This window comes from Trematomus bernacchii, unplaced genomic scaffold (assembly GCF_902827165.1).
Source record: "Trematomus bernacchii unplaced genomic scaffold, fTreBer1.1, whole genome shotgun sequence".
NCBI lineage: Eukaryota > Metazoa > Chordata > Actinopteri > Perciformes > Nototheniidae > Trematomus > Trematomus bernacchii.
In genome coordinates this window covers 3,336,524-3,360,136 of record NW_022987531.1, presented here as the reverse complement: position 1 = coordinate 3,360,136, position 23,613 = coordinate 3,336,524, and the positions used below count along the sequence as shown (strand labels likewise).

Below are 23,613 nucleotides of genomic sequence, written 5' to 3'. Positions count from 1 at the left end.
AGTGACATGGGGTGGACATCATTGTTCATATTCATATTTTGTGCCTCTACTGGGACATGTCTCCATGCTTTAATGTTCAAAAAGCTCTTTATTTTTCTCATACTGCCTGTGCTGCAGCACCTCTTTTCACCCTCTGTCTTAAACCAGAGTCCAGTCTGCTCTGATTGGTTAGCTGGCTGGCTCTGTTGTGATTGGTCAAGCGCTTAGAGATAAAGAAAATGGTCAGACATAAAGAGAAAAAAGACATACAGGTATGATCAAATGCTCAGCGTTAAGTAAAACGTGGTCATTAGATGATTTGTTAGAAGGTTGTTGTATCACAACTGCTTGTGACCTCTTGTTTGACAATTAAAAGTAACAACTATTTCTGGCATGTTTTTAACATAATGCTTGATAGACTGCAAAATGTAAACTTGAAGTATCAGACGAAATTAGCAAAGATTTTCAATTTCTTATTGCAACTGATGGCCTGCAGCAAAAGCTACATCACATTTATTTTTGGGCTAGCTATGATGCAATTGTATTTCCAAGCTGAACTGTGCGCCACCTATGATGTCAGTGTAAAGAGCTGCAGAATCTGGAAACAGACAGAAACACATGTTTAAAAATAGACAACACTTCAGAATGAAAATATGTGGAAATGAAACATGAGTTTTATTTTGACCAAATTGGATGTTTTTTTGCTGAATCATTCAACAGGATACAGACAGTGGGAAAAGACACAGACAGGTCTATCAATACAGGCACAAACATAAATGTTGCTATATTTCCTGACATATCAGGCCGTCATCTGCCTTCCGAATAGAATGAAGGCAAAACCTTTTTTTAAGTCTATCATATGAATGTATTCGAAGGGCTTATTCATCCTCCTTCAGAATGTAGACAATGTGATTTTTACGAGGCGCTTTGAGTGTAATGAGCTCATGAATCTGGAGGAGGAGTGCTTTATCCGCTTTAGAAAAAAAAATGTGAAGTTGAAAAGTGTTTTTCTGATTAATCCTTGAGCAGGGTTTAGACACTCTATGACGTAAGAATCGTGCAGTGTTTTTTTTATTAAAGCACTAAATTATACCATCATCATCACCAAGTGTTCTATATTAGATTAAAAAAAGGATAAATGATGTATAAATCTTCATATTTCATGTTGTAGGCAATACACTTATATTGAGGATAACCTTGATAAAAAAATATGAAATATTAATATAATTTTAACAATACCAATATGACAGAAAGTGCAACTAAAATCAGACTAACTGTTCTTTTTGTATCTGTTTCTCCGGTCACAGACTCCACTTCGCTACACTCCTATTTGAGTGTAATTCATTTGCCAAAAAAAGAGACAAAACTCACAAGTTAAAGAGAAATTTGACTGATAGCATTTTTATTTCTATAGATATCATTATATTTATTATCTTTGCCAAGATAATTGAGTAATGGATATTTGTCTACATCTTTGTCTCATTCAAAAGGGATGTTGAGATGAGTTTACTTTTCCTTCATTCTTGTTTAATGAGGATCTCCAATGCTGTTGTGAAAATACTGCCAAAATGATAATCACTGAGCCAATATGTATTTTGAAAGGCGTGTACCCGGACGAGCACACAGTGAAGTAATAAGCAGTTAGGATGACGCTTCCTTGTTGACACAATACATTTTAGTCCACCTACTAGTTTGGCTACTGATCTGATCTGTACAGACAGTGAACAGCAGTGGAGGAGGAGGAGGAGGAGGAGGAGGAGGAGATACCGAATGCTAAACAGCCAGAACACTGAGGTCATCACCAGCAGGTTCATCAAACTGCTTCCTCCTCCACAGGAAGCTCCGCAGTGTATAACCTCAGAGCGGAAAGGCTATTTCTGCCACTTAGTAACATGTAGATTTCTCTCAGACCCGACCACATTGTGTTATAGCAGGGACTGGCTTTAATAAGAACATACCAAGACCCCTTTCTTTCAAAGTATATCAACGATTCCAGATTTTCAGAGTACACAAAATGTTGTCTGTTTGTGAGTGTGGTTTCCTCATACTGCAGCACCTCTTTTCACCCTCTGTCTGAAACCAGAGCCCAGTCTGGTCTGATTGGTTAGCTGGTCACCTCTGTTGTGATTGGTCAAACCACTTAGAGATGTCCCGCCCCTTGCCTATTACGTATTATTTGTTGGAGTGCTAGCCTTTACAAGCGCAAGTGTTACATAGTGATGTCATAATGATTAAGGAGTAAACAAAGGTGTCAACTGGAGGCATTTCAGGCAGGGGGGAGAAACTGAGGGATTTTAGCCTTTGCAGAACATTTACATGCATACAAACCTATGGGCCATTCTACCAAATTGGACCAAAGTCAGGTTGGAAATATTTGGACATTTTGTATGTTTTTTTCCCAAAACTTTGTCCATATATATTTTGTACCATATCTAAATTACACATATCTAGTAAAAGAACCATACATTTTTATATCGTATTTTCAGACTGTATTGGAATGTTCTTCCTCTACCAAAAATGGTCACTACCGAAACATAGTACATACACTGTAGTAAAAAAGTATTATATTAACCTGTTAAGATTGTTTTACCTTCCTTTCTCTAAATAGTATTTTAACAAATATTTCTTGAGGGTTTTCACAATTAAATTAATAAAAGTGAATTTGTTATCAAATTTCAATTTATACAATTCATAAAAATCATAATGCAAACTTTCTTTGTAAAATGCATAATCCTGATCATATTGATTCCAGAGTTGATGATTGTTGAAATTGAACATACATTAAACCAATCAGTATCATATCATTTTAGTTGATAAATCAATACTTAATTTTTTACAAAACATCCAGTGTTTCGGTAGTGACTGCAGTATTTTGTTCTCAAGGTTGTTTCATATTCCCTCAACCTTATTGCTTAATCTTAACTCATAACATGCCTTATGTTGAAGTGTGAATGTTTGAAGCTACTGACCCAGAATCAGCACTTTAATAACAGGCTGAAATAGAGGGGGATGAGGCTAGAATGCATGATCTGTTTGGTATTTTGAGCAAAACACTTCATAGACATGTTTTTTATATATCTGAGACCTATAATATATGCCTAAAAATAGTATAATAAGAGACCTTTAAAGTAACACACTGATTTTCAGACTTTAAAACACATTTATTTCAAAACTATGGGATTTGCCTGCTTACCATATGTTTCGGTAGTGACGATTCTAGCTAAAATTGAGCATAACTAAATAATGCTAGCAAGTACATGGCTAGCATACACGTTTTTGAAGAGGTTTACACACATAAAACCTAATACTTTGCATAAAACCCCGAAGAAGTTTACTTAATTGAAGATAATATGTGTTCGGTAGTGACAATTCTTAAGGTTACACGACGATTTTCAGATTTTGGAACAGATTTATATAAAAAGTATGGGATATAGCTACTTGCCATTCAGCCATGAGGGACAGGGATGCAGTGTCACTGCCTAGTCAAAAATGCAGGGGTGTGGCTAAAAACCAGGCTCAGCCATTGGACTAAAACCCCTTGTGTTTCGGTAGTGACATGAAAACTGGGGACATGATTTTTTGAGTATAGTTTTTTTATAAAAAAACGATACCCACAATAAATTTAAATATTCCAACTTCTGTTTGAATGTAATTATAAAGATCTTCTAAATACACCATTGAACAACATTTAAAAATATGTTTTATTTACAGAAATTGAAATTTAGATGTCAGGGTTGGGGACAGCTACTTCCCAATAGAAAGTACCCTATAAATGATGTTTTTGTATATATTAAGCTTGTCACTATATAATGTAATGCCTTATGTTTAAATAGACCATAACATATTCTTAGTAAATATCTATGTCTGAATACTTAATTGTTTTGTTAAATAGTTTTTCTTGTTGTGGGACCGCACTTTGTACTAATTCGGTAGAATGCCCCATATAACACATTACAGGAAAGGGAAAACCAAAAAAATGCATCTACAGGTGGGCTTTACAGGTGAGATTTTTTTGTTAAAAAAATATAAAGTTAAAATAGGAAAGTGCTATAAAAAAAAAAAGAGAGAAGGTAAATAAATATTGTTTTTACAAGTTGAAACAAAATGAGAAAAAAAAACGTATTTACGGGATTTTAAAATGGGCTGAATCCTTAACAAATAAAATAAAAGTGTTGAGGCACTGCAGGAATGTTTTCATGGTTTTCTAATATCCAGAACATGAGTGTTTTTTCTTCTCATGGAGACAGCCAGAACAGAGCATCAACAGAAATGTGGCACACACTGCCCTCTGCTGGCCGCGGGTCGCCAGGACATACACTGTTAAAGGCAGTTTCTTCTTTTTAGTTGTCAACTCAGGTTTTACACAAGCTCCCATGTCATGCTTTTCCGGTTATTACCCGTCCCCTTGTGTGTTATGAAGGTTTTTATGCATGTAAACGGTGTGCAGAGTCAAAACCCTCAAAGTACACCCTGTAGCGAGTAAAACTCTAACACAGAAAATACCTCCCCAAAACGCCTCGTTGGAGATACGTCACTGCCCATTTGATTCTTCCGGGTACCGCCTGATGTCATGCGGTACCCGGAACGAAATGGACCAATCCCGAAGAGCTATGGCCACACCAGCAGCGGCGTGTTCCTCCTCCAGAGGTTCGAAGAACCGGCATTTCACAGACGAAAGCTTCCAAAACATTGCCCAGTTTGAGGCCGGATATGCACAGCTTGTTTGGACCGTTTGGAGCAGGGGAAGATCTGGGTATACAACCTGTAAGTTTGCATTGTTATTTGTGTATTTATCAAACAAGACTGTTTAAATGTGTAAACTGTGTTGGACTGCTAAGCCATTGACACAGTGCTAACTGTGCTAACTAAGTTGCTAGCGTTTCCATATATCAACTCTAATATCAGCAGATGGCCTTGCATACATGTATCTCATAGCAGGAGAATGTCTGCATTCACACACACGGAATACTCATACAGTATACTGTACTGTGATTTACCGTACATTGTGACGTACATATACTGCATGTAGCTAACGAGGCTAGCTGTATGCTAGCGCAAAACAATGTATTCATGCAAGTTACATTGTATGGTAGCAGAATACCCGTATACGATTGCAATTATAAACACGTTATTGCTAGCCTAATATGAACCACTAGCTTTTGTTCATAGTAGTTTTATTACACTGCATTATAGTTGCCTTTCCTCCAAGCTAACGTTCATATCGTGTTAGCTACCAAGGTAAACAAAGCTAGGTTAGCATATTAGCAGGCAAGCTGTTCATTACACAACTACTACTAACGAATCTAAAACAACTAAGTTTCTCTAATATTTTGTGATTTGCATTTGATTTCGTCCAGCCAGATCCTGGCGGACAATCCATGACGTGCTAAAAGGCACTTCTACTACTACTGAGGCGTCGTGCTAAAAGGCACCGCACCGACTGTGCGCAGGCAAGATGCAAGGAGGAGGAATGGATGATATACCGTGTATATATGTATATTTATGTTCATTTTGTACATTTCTAAAAATAAAGTTTAATGGAAATACTTAGTAGGCCTATCCTTTCTTCCCTGAATTCATATATAGCAAACCATGATTTGATTTCTCATCAAACAGTAGTAGTTTATAACGGGTAAAAATAACTTACTCTTTGTTATGAGCGGCTCGTAGGCCACAAAGACAAGGAGACATACACGAGTTTACAAAACCACGGCACATTTATTGTGATAAATGCAGAGATAGGTGGTTGAGAGGATCGCAGAGTTAGTCTTCCTGCAGCCGCTTTGGAGAGAGACTGGGGCCGTAGTGTCCGGAGGTGTCCGTGATCGTGCTGATTAGCCTCTTCAGCTCCACCCCATCGTAAGACAAAGGCCCTGGGGCCGTCACACTCTTCTATAACAACAGTTAAAAATATATATGTATATAAAATATACGGCTGTGCCGACGCCATGATAAGACTGATGTTACGCTGAGAGCAGCCGGGAAAAGCACTGTTAGACATGGGCGCAGCCTCTCTGGTGGTTGACTAATCAGAACGAGTGGCCGAGCTGACCAATCGGAGCACACTAGGCTCACAGGGAGGGGGGGGCAAGAGCTCCAACGAGTCGTTTAGTGGAGAAAGTGAATACTGCTGAATACACATGCTTGACAGAGATGCTGTATGCGAAACCAATGTGAGTTTGGAAAATTGCACAGTATAAATCTATTTTAGTATACCTCAACAATGTAATTATGATCAGTGGAAATGGCCATGACATGGGCCCTTTAAGTAAAAGTAGCAAAGGTAACAAGTCCTGCATTCAATTCCATTCTTGGATAATTGGAATAAAAATATATTTGAGAAACAAAAGAAAATGACTTGTTAAGAGTAATGGCTCTTTATATACAGTCTATGTTAATAGCACATTTTAGAGTAACATTTGTTCAAAAACAGGATTATATTTGTATTAATGCATTAATGCATCTAGTAGAAAGACAACAATGAGTGATGGGGGATCCTCAATTTTCTGGAAGCATTCCATGTTTCAGCTGCAGTGTGTGTTACACAGCTAAAAAATGAAGTTTAGTGAGTGCATCACATTAGGTTTCCAACCAGAACTGAGGCTGCGTCAAAGGAAAACAGGACAACGAAATCTCAGTTCAACTAACACAGATTTGTATTTTATTAAAAGTATCATAGGAGTGCACAGCACCGACTGAAATCCTCTTTGTATAGAAGAGCAACAATTTTCTCTGCAAATAAATTGTGACATCGAGGAGTATTCTTTTTCTTACGTTTTTTTCGTCAGTTACAAATGAAACATAAAAAAAAAAGAAAAAAGTTCAAGGTAACACCAACACAAACTGTGGTCTCTAATCTCAACCAAAAAGCCACGCAAGTCCCTTTTGGAAACTGCCCTTAATAACTTAAAGGCAACAGGCACCGGGTGCATGTACATTCAATACTTCCGAGGTATTTTGGCTCAAATAAATACAAGACTTTTGGTCTCTAGCTTAATAATACAGTGACACTAGTGGTGCAAACTCTGCCTCTAGCCACCTCACAACAACATTCATATCCAATATCTAAACAAAAATAAATCCTATTGCAGGCTCTCCACAGAATATAACAGCAGAGTATGCATATTGCACATTATCTTACACCCTATGGTTCAAAGTGCTGTACCAATCTCATCAAGACTCTCCAAATTAAAAACACCTTTTTGATCATTAAATGTATTCTGTTATGTTCAAGAGAAACACATCTTCCCTTCCCCCCAAAAAAATCCTGAAAAGCCCTCATCTGTCAAAGCACGGAGCAGCGCAGGTGTAGTGCATGCTGACTTGGTAAGCCCCGTTGGGGAAGCCGGACTTTGGATCCTGGGAGGCAGCAGTGATGGGCTGGGTGCTGGGGTTGGGGGCCTGGAGGCCGGCAGCAGAGTGGCTGAGGTAGGAGGCAGGCCTGTGGGGGGGGGCCAGGCCCGGGGTCTGAGCCTGCTGGGGGGGGTACTGCACGCTGGGCCGGTGCAGGTACTGGGCCACGGAGGCTGTCTGGCCTGAACCGTGGTACACCGTCTGGCCCTGCTGCTGGGGGGGGGGGGGCGGGCTGCTGGAGCTTCTGCTTGTTGGCCTCTTTGACGTCACTGTCATGAGCACTAGAAAAAGGAACGAAAAGAGCTGATGAGTTATGAGGTTTAGCCAGTAAATGACACAAATGAATAAAGTCATAAATAAATAAATGTGTTACTCTAACACAGTGGTTCCCAACCTTTTTCAGTCAGGCCCCCCTTGGGTAATTGGAAATATTTTCGAGACCCCCCTTACCCGGTTCCCACAGAGATTGGTAGAATTAATTGTATATAGTTGTACAAACATTACATTTTCGCTGCCAATAATAACAAGACAAAAAGATCCAACTATAATTTTATATTTTATTATGGATGAACATGAACAAAAGTGCTTGTATTGGCAGATGATCCTGTGCAACTGTGAAATAATGAGGCCTAATTGAAACAATTACAAATACGTGTTATCGATCCGGTACTTTAACAGTATTTTTATAGGTTATTTTTAATTTTTTAAACAAATTGGAAACAGAATTAACATTGATTTATTTTATGTATAGTGTGGATTATGGTAGTAACTAAGTATATTTACTCAAGTAGCCTACTGTACTTATTTTGAGGTCCACTTTTGCTTCTTTGTAATTCTGCTCCAGTACAGTCCAGAGGTAAATGGTGTACTTTTACTCCACTACATGTATTTAATCCCTTTAGTTACTTTACAGATCTGGATTAATGATGTGAAATATAATCAACTCTTAAATCAGACTTTAGTTACACCTGGAGTAAATTCACAAGCTACCCTGCAGTATACTACTTTTACTTAAGTACTTGATCTGAGTACTTCTTCCATCTTACACGTAATTGGAGCAACAGAACTCCGAGTTAAGGAAGTTGAAAACGGTACATTTCTCCGTATGAATATGATGCCTTTTGGCCAGCTGATGGACACGCGGAAATACTTATGGCGAATGAGCATTGACCACATCGAGCCCTGTAGATTGTTACTTTTGAACGCTCTGTTCTCCACCGGCGGATCTCTGTGTGCACGGTGCTGCAGCGAGTCTGTGAACGAGCTGCCCCCCCCCGCCGCACAGAGAGAGAGATCTCCCCACCGACCACGTTAGATGTCAAGGTAGATGTATGCCTCATCATACTTTGTTGATTTGGGCATTATAGCTGAAAGGCTTGTCGTGGGCTCACCCACTTTTCTTTTAACTGCCGGTTGTGTTAAACATGTGTCCATTTTATTGATTTGATGAGCAAACAATGTTTGTTTACAACTTCTTCCCAAGCTTCACGTGCCCCCTCTCCAATAGCGCTGCACCACCCAGGTTGGGAACCACTGCTCTAATACCCCATTCACACCAACGGTGTTTCAGGGCCGGTTCGGAGCTGGAGCTTGAAAAGCACCGGGTTTTCCTGTTCACACCGCAGCGGAGCGGTTGTCCGTCTAGAAGCAAGAACCGCATACGTCACGCTTACGTCGGAGGGGGGCGAGATTAACCTGAGCTAACAGTTAAGGCGAGTACGGCAAATAAAAGTTGTAACAAGCAGTAGCGCTGAGCAAAGTGACTAGAACGCAACCACACACTTATAAAAAAAAAAACACACTTTATAAAGTCAGGCAACACTAACCAGGCTTCGTGTGATTCTGTTTATTTGTACCTTACTTTGACCATCCGTTCGCTGTTATTGATCATTGTGGAGAGCAGGCAGACGTTTTGTTTTATTATAGCAGCTATCGGATGGAATCAATACATGGGCTGCACAGGTTGTCATGTCCAAACTATCACAAGTAGAATCATAATGAAAAATACGCCGGTAAAAAGTGCCTGTATAAAACGGCTTAGCAAGTAGTCAGTTTAGCTTCGGTTGCTATGCTAACATCACCCATGTTATACCAGAGAAACTTTCATAACAGCGTTGTGATGCCAAACAGCGTCAATTCAGACTGACACACATTCACTTAAGGGGAACTGGGGATATGTATCAGCTGCTTGTGTGACAGTCAGACAGTGAATACTTTAGAGCCGTGTGAGCTAACCCGGAGCTAACGGGAGAATACACTCCCGTGGAAGAGCAGCCAGCCAGCACTGCAGCGGTCGGTAAATGCCGCTGAAACACATGAATAAACAATGAACCACGGCACTCTGGAGAAAAGTATAAGGTTGGATAAGTCGTTATTTAATTTAATCTGGCTTCGTATGATTAAAAGCAACACGATCATCGACCCGACGCAGTCCCCGGCCCGTTGTTGTTGTGAGCTCCGTTGGGGAGAAAATCAGCGACGTAAACTGTGACGTCATGACGCAGCAGCGGCAGCACCAGTCGGGCTCTGAGCGGTGTGAACAGAGCGGGAGCTGAACCGAAGAACCGGTTCTGAACCAGAAAAGCTCTAGCACGGAGCTAGAACGGGAAAAGCCTTGGTGTGAAAGGGGTATAACAGAGCTACAGACAGATACTCACATGAGTAGTTTCTCAGCACATGGGACCAGGTTGTCCCAGGTGTAGTCTGTGAGGCACACCAGTCGGGGGGGCCATGTGGGGGACAGGTGGAGGATGAGGCGGGAGGTAGCTACACACGCAGCAGACACCAGCGAGGGGGAGAAACACAAGAACTGATGATCTAAGGGGAGAAAGAGAATCCATTAGCAGGTGAAGCAAATAACTGCACTGCTCTACACGCTATAGCTAGTAACTTGTTGAGGTCTCCATATTAGGTTGAATACTTAAAACGAAAGTTAATATAATCAAATATATTCTTGTATAACCCACAATGAAAATGCTTCATATTTTATGATTTTCTATATTTACAGTATAAACAAAACACAAGTGGTTTGTTAAAGGTGGGGTAGGTAAGTTTGAGAAACCGGCTCGAGATACACTTTTTGTTATATTCCATGGAATGCTCTTAAGATATTCATTGCTATCGGGATGTTAAGTGCTTTGACAAAAAATCCATAAAAAAATGTCATCTGTGGAAGCCGTAGTACTGTAAAAAGCACGACCAATCATTTTAGCCGGCCCGGCTAAAATAACTGGATGGCCTACCTGCCTGTCAGCCTTCCATCTGTGCACACAAACTTATCTCGTGCCCTCATTGGTCATGTGCGCGTTCGTGTGTGTTGGAGGAGGGGCTCTGTAAGGAAGTGGCAGATTTTTTCCGGCTGTGTATTTTCAAATTCTAGCGCACTCGAGCTGGTTTCTCAAATTACCTACCCCACCTTTAAGTTGAGATTGAGGCCTATTATGATTTATGGGTGTCACTGATAAGGGAGGGGAGACAGTGGGTGTTTCTCAATCGTGAGTAAAGCTGCTTCAGAGCCACTATTTCAAGCATACTACGTCATCGAGTGCCGCCGAAGTACTGTTCCAATCTCCAGCATACTTGGAAATCTACCGAGCCCGGCGTACTCCGTTTGGAGAAATATCGAGGCTGCACATGAGTAGACTCCGCGGTCTTAAAATCCCCACAATGCTTTGCGCACGGACCAATTTCCCCAAATCTGTGGCGGAAGATGTAAGGCGGGGCCTCTCATATGACGCACACCTGCACACTCGCTAGCGTGTTCCACTCTTCGTTTTCCAAATGCCAGGAAGTATTCTTGACTCACTTCTGAAGCAAGATGCTCGGCAGACATGTGCTACCAAGCAAGCGTACTCGCGATTGAGAAACACCCACTTTCTTCCCTCTTCCCTCACAGCAGTACACAGGGAGGGGGACTCCTGACTTTTTGGAGAAGGACTGAGGCCTAGGGCTGTGCAATTAAATCGTATTTTAATCGCAATTACGATTTTGGCCTGCCACAATTACGAAAACAACATAATCGAAAAAAACGATTATTTTGCTTTGCTTGGTTGTGACAGTGCACTGCACATTTAGGCAAGGCAAGTTTAGGCAAGGCAAGTTTATTTATATAGCACCTTTCAACACAAGGCAATTCAAAGTGCTTTACAAAAATGGAAGACATTAAGAAAATGGCATTTCAAATCAGTCATTAAAAATAAAAGATAATAAAATAAACATTAAAAGAAAAAAATACATGGATAAAAGTTACAGTGCAGTTTAAGATATGAATAGTTCAATTAAAAGCAGCGGCAAAAAGAAAAGTCTTCAGCCTGGATTTAAAAGTAGTAAGAGTTGCAGCGGACCTGCAGGTTTCTGGGAGTTTGTTCCAGATATTTGGAGCATAATAACTGAACGCTGCTTTACCATGTTTAGTTCTGACTCTGGGGACAGAAAGCTGACCAGTCCCTGAAGACCTGAGAGTTCTGGATGGTTCATAATTTAGCAGTAGGTCAGACATGTATTTTGGGCCTAAACCATTCAAAGCTTTATAAACCAGCAACAATATTTTGAAATCTATTCTTTGACACACAGGAAGCCAGTGTAAAGACTTCAGAACAGGAGTGATGTGATCCACTTTCTTAGTGTTAGTGAGGACTCGAGCAGCGGTGTTCTGAATTAGCTGCAGCTTTCTAATAGATTTTTTAGTGAGACCTGTAAAGACACCATTACAGTAGTCCAGTCTACTGAAGATAAAAGCATGGACAAGTTTTTCCAAATCCTGCTGTGACATTAGTCTTTTAATCCTGGATATATTCTTTAGGTGATAGTAGGCTGATTTAGTAACTGTTTTAATGTGACTGTTGAAACTCAGGTCAGAGTCCATGACTACACCTAGATTTCTGGCTTTATCTGTTGTTTTGAACATTGCAGACTGAAGCTCAGCGCTAACTTTTATACGTTCTGCCTTGGCTCCAAAAACCATTACCTCAGTTTTATCTTTGTTTAATTGGAGAAAGTTCTGACACATCCAGTCATTGATTTGTTCAATGCACTTAGTGTTTGAATTGGAGCATAGTCTCCTGGTGAAATTGTTACGTACATTTGTGTGTCATCCGCATAGCTATGGTAACTTATTTTGTTGTTTTTCATTATCTGAGCCAGTGGTAGCATGTAGATGTTAAAGAGAAGAGGCCCCAAGATGGAGCCTTGAGGTACCCCACATGTCTTATCTGTCAACGCAGATGTGTATTTACCTATAGAAACAACGTTTTTTCTGTCCTTTAAGTAGGACTCAAACCAATTTAGAACTGTTTCCGAAAGTCCCACCCAGTTTTCTAGTCGGTCTAGTAATATGTTGTGGTCAACAGTATCAAACGCAGCACTGAGATCTAATAATACTAACACTGAAGTTCTGCCACTGTCTGTGTTTAAGTGGATGTCATTGAAGACCTTTACAAGAGCAGTCTCAGTGCTGTGGTTTGGACGAAATCCTGACTGGAACACATCCAAACAGTTATTTAAATGCAAGAAGTTACTCAACTGTTGAAATACAACTTTTTCAATGATTATACCTAGAAATGGCAGGTTTGATATTGGCCTGTAATTGTTCATTACTGAAGCATCTAGATTATTCTTTTTTAAGAGCGGTTTAATGACTGCAGTTTTCAGTGCCTGTGGAAAAATACCTGAGTGAAGAGATGTGTTTACTATATGAAGTAGATCTGAGGCCATGCAATGAAAAACATCTTTGAAAAATCCTGGTGGAATAATATCAAGGCAGCAGGAGGAGGATTTCAGAAGTTGAATAATGTCCTCTAAGTTTTTATCATTAATCTGATGGAATTGTGTCATGGCGTTTGAATTGATATTAGGTGGATACAGGGACAACACATTTGCTGTACCTGATGCAGAAGCACTGACTGCTTGTCTAATTTTCTGAATTTTGTCAGTGAAGAAGGAGGCAAAATCATTGCATGCCCTGGTGGATAGAAATTCAGATGCTACTGACACTGGGGGGTTAGTTAGTCACGTTTGTTGTTTTTGTTTATGGTAATGATGTCAGAGAAGAAAGACTGTCGTGCGTTTTTCAATTCCAAATTATAAAGGCCAAGTCTCTCTTTATAGATTTCAAAGTGAACCTGGAGATTTGTTTTTCGCCACCTACGTTCAGCTTTTCGACACTCTTTTTTCTGTTCTCACGGTCATGGCCTTTCTCCATGGAGATATTTTCTTGCCAATCACTTCCTTTACCTTAGTTGGAGCAATGGTATCTATAACATTTTTAATTTTTGAATTAAAATGATCTACTAGCTCGTTTACTGAGATGTTAGCAGGGGCAAGTGTGGATGAAAAATTATGAGTAAACATTTCCCTAGTATTTTCAGTTAAATATCGCTTTGTGGTTACCTCTTTCTGAACATTTTTGTGAACAGAAATAGAGCTCTCAAAGAAAACACAGGAATGATCAGATAGTGCAACATCAGTCACCACAAACTTAGTCTAATTTATTTGTATTTATCATATTTACATATGTTTAGTAGCTTGTTGAAGTGCGCTCCAAAATATTTGTTGATCTTGTTTATTGGTATTTATTATTTTGATATTATTTATTTAAATGTAAATGTATCATTTATTTTTATATTGGTTTTTCAGTTGAATTATACATTCAGGGTAAACAACAGTTAAAAAGATACTGTTCAAATTATTATTTGTATTTGTTTTAAAGTTCAATAAATGGATGTTTTCAAAGTCAATGAATAATCGTTTAATAATCGTGATATCAATTATTGACCAAAATAATCGTGATTATGATTTTTGCCATAATCGCACAGCCCTACTGAGGCCCCAAAAAGGTGTTTGTGCCATAACCGAAAATAATATTTTGCAAGTCATGCCCAGTTTCCACAAATATGGGTATGGAGGAGGTGTCTTTAGGTTTTTCTGTCCTGTTTCGAGCATAAAAACACTAGCAGAGAGGGAGCAAACTCGAGAGAGGGGGGTTTTTCCCCTGGTATGCTCTCTCCCAGTAAGCTCTCTCCCTGGAGAGCTGGGTTTTTGCCTCGGTAAGGTTCTCTCAAACTTGGTAAATATCGCTTGAATTTCTTTCTTGAATGCGGAGTGAATTTCTTTGTTGAAAGCTGAATGAATTGTTTGTTGAAAGATTATAACCCTGCCACCTATGAGGAAGGTCCTCTGAATTCATGCGGGACTAGATGTGTATACAAAATGATTTGTTGAATGCAGAATAAATGGATTTGTTGAAAGTTTAGCACCCTGCCACCTGTGAGGAAGGTCCTTCGAATTCATGCGGGACTAGATGTGTACGTGAATTAATTTGTTGAATGAAAGTTTGAATGTGCTTTTTATTATCACCGGTCATTTATGAGGAGATGCCTCTAAATTCTGTCGGACGATTTTAAATGTCACAACTGAATTGGGCAGTTGAAGTTACAATTTAGTGTAATAAATGTAAAACTGTGAATTGAGGTTTCATATTAGAACATGACCACAGCATGATATGTTTTGTAGGATTGTCATGTAGTAACGAGAGAAGGTAGAAACCCTGTATAAGTGTGGACCAATTTTTCTTCAAATAAACTGATCCCACCTTTTGGATTGGGACAACTTAAGACATCTGCGTTATCCTCTCCTGCTTCAAAGGTAAGATTGCACACTGCCACACTCACACTTAGGTAGGGCCACACCTCATTACTGATATCAAAATCCTTCGGGATCGCTTAAACAGATTTAGCGGGTCGTCTGAATTGAAACAGCAGTTCATTTAACCTGGTTCTTCAGGAGTTAATAGAGGTGAGATCTTGCTGACGTTGGTGGATCCGAGCCTAGCAGTAAACTTACATAGACTCAATAACTTCTGTTAGGTCAATTAGTAGGTCTGAGTAATTCGCCGGAATAAATTAGCAGGCCTCCCGACTCCAAGAAACTTTAAAATCTTTCAAAATAGAGTTTTGACCGTAATCTAACTTTTTGATGTTTGTTAGCTTGTACAGAAATCATCATGCCCAAACATTTTCCTAAAAATAGCATACAAATTGTTTGGGCTGTCAAAGCAGTCATCCCATTTCTTAACTGCCACAAAACGACAGTTATCACAAAGAGTGCTACATCAAGTGAAAGAAAAGCAAGTCAGATGGTACAGCTAGCCTTAGCTTTATCAAAAATTACACTACTAATTGGTATTTATCCAGCTGTAATCAAAATGATTAAAATCTTGAAGCACCATGATCTTACCAAGTTTTACATTACTGCATTCACTCATGAATTAGCATAGAAACTAGGGATGCTCCGATCGATCGGTCACCGATCGAGATCTGCCGATACTCACTCTCTACCGATCGATCGGTGCTCTCTAAACATGCCGATCGCGAGAGCCGATCACATGACGTAAAATACATGACACTTTTCTCTGTGCGCGGCAAAACAAGCTCGCCAAAATGGCTTCACCGGTCTGGCATTATTTTAAGGTGTCCGAAAAAGACAGTAAAATAGCGGTATGCAACGTGTGTGAAGCAGAAATCCTGCAGCTCCACCCGCTGTGACGGACCGGTGAGCGGAGCAACACACACACACTAAGACCTAACACACTTAGCTATTTGATCTACCTCTGGAACAAGCTAAACTAGTTATAAATATATTTATTCTTCACTGTCGTGTCACTCATTACTGGATCAGTGAGCTGCAGGAGATACTGACAGGCTGTCAGGAGAGAGAGAGAGGGGAAGAGAGAGAGGGAGAGAGGAAAAGAGAGCGCTTCCGCTCATTTCTCCCGTGTTATTATCCAAAGTGAATGTAAACTTGAATAATGTACATCATTTGAATGTAATAATTAAGTTGATTGTTGTTTGTGGAAGCTCCAGTGAATGAGCCCGATTAACTGAGTTTTAAACATCACTTTAAATGGAAGATTTAAAGTGATGTTTAAATCTTCCATTTAGGCCCCGCCCACTCGATCGGATCGGCGATCGGCCAATACTGATTCCGGCGATCGGCCCCAAAATTGGCGATCGGAGCATCCCTAATAGAAACCTAGCTAAACTCCTGCTAAAGCTAACTAGCTTATCAGAGTAGCTGCCAAGCTAAGCTTTCTTGTGGAATTCATGTGATTTGTTGTAGTAAACATTTAAATGTATTACTTTACATTTATTCATATATATTTTTATAAATTGCAATGTATTCAGCGTCTCTGGAGAATACCTGCACTGTCTTGTTGACTATGTTGTGAATTGTAGCTGTGTGCAGCAGTTTTTCCCAAGCAAAATGTCCCATTGGGGACAAAATGTATTTATAATGTATACATAAAAATACAATTTTCTTCACAAAAACAGTTCAATTTAATCAAAGAAATATACATATAGAACCACATTTTGCATGTAGATACCTCATTACTTCTCCTTTCATTTTATAAAGAATAGCCAATTGAAGATCTTTTTTTGTATAAAAAGCAGTACAAAAAAAGACAAATCAAGGCATTAAACCTGTTGTATCCTTTACATAGGTTGCTGCTGGCCAGCCTGGAAACTTTACATAAACACTTTGGAGATCTCTTCAAGGAACCCTGCATGTAATCGGACCCCACATGGAAAGCCATATGAAAGACAGCAGAGTGTGTTTGGCAGGTTCCCATTACCTGACGAAATGACACTCACCTTGCAAGGAAACCTCCAGGAAGTAATCCGCATACTTGGCCATGTATAGTTTGGTCTTCTCGAAGCTCGTCATCGGCCAGCCATCATGGAGGTCCCCCTCTTGGACAGCCATAGACAGGTAGTACTCTATGAAATGAGCGGCTGTGGGGAGGTACAGGTTCCACTGGAAGGTTTCCAGCAGCAGCAGCTCCATGTGAAGTAGACCCTGCTTGGTCAGCACCAGGTTCATGGAAACCATGCAGCCCAGGCTGTTCAGGGTCTCCAGCTTGGGTACCCGGTCCTCCCTTTCCTCAAATTTACCTGTGATGATTAAGAGTTACAAATCATCACGAGCAAACCAGAAACACGTGCTGGAGCGGGAGGTCATCTACGCACTTACTGGCCAGAAGAAGACATGAGAGTGAGACCATGTGAAGCTGCTGCACCGTGACATCATAGCGGTCCATGAAGAGGTCCAGCAGGTAGACGGCCAGGTGTCGGGCTGCAGGACACAGCCTGAAGCGGTTGCTGACGATGGCTATGAGGTCTGCGAAGTACCGCCTCAAGTTGAGCTGAGGAGACTGGCCTTTGAAGGAAGGCAACTTGAGCTCCTGTTGGACGACGCATGGGATTTTATGTTCACTACATTAAAGTTTGGTTACAATGCAATGTATATTTGCAAACGTATACAAAAAACACAGCTAGAAGGATCAAGTAATTTCGGTACTAGATCTGCTTAGAGTATGAGTTGACTAATTGGTTAATCGATCGCCCAAAAACACTACCTTTTTAAATAATTGATAATAATAGTTGTTTTTTTAATGCAAATATTACATAAAAAAGTAGTTTTTTGAACTTATGGGTTTTTTCGATTTTACAAAAAAATCAAGACCATGTTCTTTTTTAACAGCAAAACGCTTTTTCATTACATTTGTATGCAGATTTATTTAAAAATTATTATAATGAAACGAAATTCAATAAATACAAAAAAAATCAATATAGTAGTTTTACAATACAACAGTATTTTATCTATCTCCCAAATATTTTATTTTTTTAATTATCGGCTTGATTGGTGTATGCCTAAAACAATTATACAAAAAATGTAATCATAAAATGCTGTTATCAGACCCTGAAATATGGGGATTTCCGTTGCTCTGTTTAAAAGAAATGTGTGATGTGCACAATCTGTGTCTTACTGTGTATGACCCCATTCTTTAATTAAAAAACACATAGCCTACAAACAAAAAGAAATTATCAAAATAATATTTTATTTTTATTAACAAAAGTGATTGTAATATAAAATCATGTATATGTTGTGAATCTTTTTTTAAATATCGACTTATTCTGTATATTCCTAAAAGAAGAATACATCACAGACATGCAATAACTAAAATATCCAATCATTAAAAAAGGTAGCATTAATATAACACTAGAGAATGCAATTCCTGAATAAATTGCTAGTGGGAATGCTTTATGCTGAAAAGCTGATGCTAAACTGCTATGCTGAAATGTAATGTGTAAGAAGAAAGTGAAGAATTTAGATTGGAATGATACATGAACACTGGGGGCTTGAATGTGTGATGAGTGAAGAAAAGAAAGTAAAAAGGTGTATCAGCATTCCCACTAAACAAGATGTTCTTAACAACATTTAGCATGACACAGGATTAAAAACAAGTGTATTGTCATGGTTGATGTGACCTGGCAGCCATCACTAAAGTTATCCCACTCACTTTGTACCGCAGCGCCTGGTAGATGTCTGCAGCCAGCTGTCCTTTCCACCATTGGTCCTCCAGCTCCATTTGACACAGTGCTTCTGAAACCTTTGAAATGCAACACATGGGAAAGACAATCAATCATAAACCTCTTTATGCTGAAGATGCTCTGCACATGGAAACTATCTAAACTTGCTGACGTTTCATGCAACAGCCGCATAACTGTCCACGATAGCGGATCAGAAGTAGGCACAGTCGCTCAATCTCTGTGTAGTATTTTTCTGCACTAGGGATTAAAAGGTGTTTGTCTGAGGCTCAACAGAGGACACTCACCCTATGAGCACATGTAGAGAATATTTCGGGCAGTTTCACTGAAGTAAACTTCAAACCAGCCGGACATGCTTGCTCACAGTCATTGTTGTAGTGGGTGAGGCTGCGAGGCTCAGCACGAGTTCAGCAAACACAACTGCTGCCTTCAGGTGCTGCCGGAAATAGCAGCTTTGAACTGAAACCACTGGTCAAATAAATCTGTGTCAGCCAAAATGAGGCGTTTAGCGGGCTGAAAATAAAAACTGGTGGTTAAACAGCTTTTGTTCTAGACCTACATTATTGCGAATTTATGACATGCGTCATAATACACGCTTGATATACACCTAAAATAACCCCCTAAAGTTCAAGTTGAATGAAAATATTAACCAGGAATATTGAAATCTGATTGTTAACTATCTCTCAGAGGGAACTTTTGGGGTGTCCGATTAGCACCTGAAAGCATCACTCCATTGTCAGGACTGGCAGTGCACATGGTGCACACAGGACGCAGCCAATTATATGTAAGTATATAAACTATGAACAACCAATCACTGGCCAAATGCCCCAATACCTGCCAATAACTAATCAAAAATAAATGATACGATAACAATGAGTAAGGATCAATTACGAATTATGTGACCTTGTAAATGGCACCCCATGGAAGAACCCATCGAGATGTAGAAATGACTATTTTAAAATGTATAGAGGGATTATTTAAAGATTGCCATCCTTGAAAAAAACAGTTATAATTTTCAGATAACAGAATAAGTAATGAAAAGAAAGTATCTCTAACATGAAAAAAATATTCTTAACATTGTGTCTCACATTAACACAAGATGTATGTTTATCTTTGATTTTATCTTTAATTGTATTAATCTCTTATCTGTGTGAATCTGTGTGGTCCTGTTTTTCATTCGTACCCTGTTGCTGTTTGAACTACTGAATTTCCCCATGGGGATTAATAAAGGTCCATCTTATCTTAAAATAAGAACTACAACTCAAGCCATACCTGCCTTTTCGATGATGTTAGAAATGTGGAAATAAAATCTATGTAACATTACCTGGAATATATTATTTTAAAGGGACCGCTCACCCGAAAACATAAAATATATTTGAAAAACTCTGCAGCAATGTCTCTTTACAGAAATCCTCACACGGTCAAGATAATACAGAGACCTTGTTGTAGGTTGTAAGCAGTATCATGTAGGAACTATTTTCTTGGTGTATGGATTAACCTGAGCCTGACCAGATAAGGATTTATGTCAGGAGACATTGCTGTTCATCTTTTCACATGTATTATTTTGGCACTTTGAGCGCCAGAATCCGTGTCCCATTTATTAATTAGTATATAGGAGGACATCTATTGGGCCGAAATCTTCAACACTCAACATCTCACACCAAAACAATTAACACATTTAAATAATTAACACAACAGGTTAGAAGAAACATATACAATTTGGGGTTGATCAGTCTTCTGATAATCATGACAGACAGCATTTCACACAGAGTCTATCTCATTTGAAAACGAGTGCCTTTCACCTCTGCTAAATAGTAAATCAAGCCACTCCGTTTAATACTTGGATTTAAAAAAAAAAAAGATCCTGGAAATATATGTACAACATGTAAACGTACATAGCCATGGTTTTTTATGTGTTAGACTAGAGGTTTCTCAAATGTTTAGATAAAAGTAATTTTAAGCCCTCGTTGGGGACCTGTCCCCCACTTTGGAACCACAGTGTGGTTAAGAGCGATTCAGTAATTACGTACTTTTGTAGGCTAACCAAGAGTGGAATCTAGCAGAATCAAACACACATCTATGATATCCATCAGCAGGATCATGTAAAACATAACTGTAGATGTAAAACAAACCATATTACAGTCTAAACGTGGACTAGTGTGCAGCGTGAAATCTTTTAGTAATCTTTTTTTAGTCAGTTGTTAGCAACTGCTGTTGAAAGACACGTAAAAGCTTTAGATATTCATGAGTGGGGGTATTTACTGACTGTTGTAAAACAAAAAGTGAGAATTTCCTAAGCTTGTGGTAACCACAGACCTTATTTGAGGCATCTAACCAACAATTAATTAAACCATTGAATTTGAGACGAGGAAACCCAGAATTGCTTAAATGCTAATTGATGTCCGAGTTAAGGACTCATTCCTGCACCACTCTTTAGACATCCTATTTGCTTTGAACTGATATTGTACTGTAGAAACAATCCGAAAAACCCCATCTGTCACCATCCCTGTTTGCTTTGTCTCTTATTAGCCCGAGGCACCTTGACACTGATGGGAATGTATCTGAACAATGGGAAATACAAATATTTGTGTGCATGAATGTGAATGCTAATGTGGAAGCAATATTGACATATAGCTATTTAAAATAAGTTAAATCCCGTATTTTGTTTACCTAAAACAGTGGCCGTGCACGTTTCAAGTTAATGTTGAAAAAACAATTCATTGAATAATTCTTTGAGTAGAAACTGAAAGTGGGTCAGCGTGCCCTATAGCAGCACAGTTCAATTTGACCCAAATAGGTTAAAGCGACATTAATGTCACAATGGCTTCCCTGTCTTTCATATTAACTAATCTAATGCACTGGGCCAGGCTACCTGAATACTTAATGTTGGCGCATAGGAGAAACTGATTGTATAATTAAAGTCCTCAGCTGATACATCACTTATAGCCATGTGCTTTCAGACAGCATAGGACATTTTAGAGGGAGCTATAGAGCTTTGGGTTTCTAATGTGTTGAGACCTTACTTAGAGAAAATCAGATTTATTTAATGATGGAAGGAGGCGAACGTGTGTGGACAGGACACTTGTAACAGTGAATCAGTCACAAAGCTCCTTCGAAGAGCCCATAAATAATTAATTGAATATTTGACTTATGAGCTATTTTAATATATCAGCTATTAAAATGGGCATCATCAGTGATTATCAGCCTCATGGAAGTGGGTTAGAAGGGGTCTGCTGCACCAACTAGCATAGTATGTTTTTATTATCTGTTCACATTGTTGATTACCAAAAAAAGGAATACAAAAATGACACGGATCCAATCGTGACAATAGCAAAGAGCGGTGACATAGGATAAGGAGCGAGAAACTAAAACACAGGACTTTTTACAGGGGAGATTTTTGCTGCAACATGTTGTGGTCTTTGTGTTCACAACATTAAGTTTCACTTTCACTTAACATAACAATTGTAGCCCTAATCTTAGAAACTGTGAGTGCTTTGGTTTCCGTTTGTAGTCCGACTCGTTTTTACCAATCATGTTTGAGCTGCTTTGGTTGCATGCAGGTAAACAGGGAAATAGGAGAGTATTAACTTCCATGATTTGTCCTTTTGATTTATAACTTGTACACCTGCTGCTTGTGAAATCATCTGGTCGTGGAAGTCTTCTCTCAATTCCAACTCCAGTCTTGCACCTTAAGTTACTAATTGGACTATTAACAATTAGTAAAGCATAGATAGGAGGTATGGGCCTGGATATTTGCTGGCTTCACCGGAACTTCAGAAATACAGCTCCTTTTCCTAAGATGCTTATTATTGTCCAACAGATAGTCTCGGTTCTGATTGAGCAAACTAAATCCATGATCTTTAACCTAAGACTTAAGAAGTTGCAGTTGTCTAGTAGAAATGTTAAGAAGTTGCAGTATTTTTGCACAAACCAAAAAAAGAGGTTGCAGTTTTGGTGCTCAAATCTATCATTTGTTTTGGTTGCTTTCAAAACTTTATTTTTACTTGTCATTTTCTACACATTCAGTAGAAGTAGTATGTTACATTTGGCCTGTCTTACGCAGTATACTGATAACATTTATTTGTGTAACTTATAACTTTTAAAACGAGGGTGCAGCATCAGCTTTATTCACATGTAAGCTACACATAAAATGAATTTGTGCTGGAATCAACCTCACATTCTTTTTACTTGTTTTTTTTGTTGTACTGTAGGATGCATTAGTGCAAAGACACCGTGGTTCCATGTTGTGCTTAAAAGAGCAGTCTGGGGATTGTGGCTGCATGCAGGGGGGATGGGGGGGGGGGGAGGGTCTTAAGAGGATTGGTGATTGTAGCTGCTGTGTGGCAGAAGCTGTTGAGCCGGTGGGCTAGTCTGGTTCCTAATGGGCTGGAAATGTCTCCCAGAGGAACGAATGGTGTCCTGCGTGGAGGGAGCTGGTGGCAGTCTTTTCTGTGCTTTCACTCCACTGGTGTCATGCAGTGCCTTTGGTAAAGGGTGGCTAACAGCCATTGACTTGCACAGCAAAGGGAACAACTCACCGCTGTTTTTACTCTGAACTGACATAAATACCAAAGTAGAGGGTGTAAGGTCTGGCAGTTATTGATATCAGAATCAGAATTCTTTTGTTGGGGAAATATACATTATTACAATAGCAGAAGTATAGTGGAGATAAAGTGAAGAGAATAGACTTACATATTAAAAAAGAATTAAGTATGCACATGTTGTTAATAATAAAAAACACAATGAGTAAGACAAATAAATAGCAGATAGGTACACCATGATAAAAAAGAAAGAAAATAAATTAAAAAAGTAGCAGGATATAAAAAAGAAAGGTACCATATAAAATAAAGAGGTAGCTGGTACTGTTTGCAGATAGTAAATCAATTGAAAGAACAAA

General features: G+C 39.1%; 1 protein-coding gene across 1 annotated transcript; it reads right to left on the bottom strand.

Moving 5' to 3' along the window:
- Positions 1–6,611: 6,611 nt before the first annotated feature.
- ccnj (cyclin J) lies at positions 6,612–19,148 on the bottom strand. The gene is given in 7 exon segments (XM_034121826.1): positions 6,612–7,558; positions 7,560–7,613; positions 9,990–10,149; positions 16,980–17,279; positions 17,359–17,569; positions 18,689–18,778; positions 19,004–19,148. Coding segments are annotated over 6 exon segments (1,095 nt in total). The 5' UTR covers positions 18,758–18,778; positions 19,004–19,148; the 3' UTR covers positions 6,612–7,257.
- Between the last annotated feature and the right edge of the window lie 4,465 nt (positions 19,149–23,613).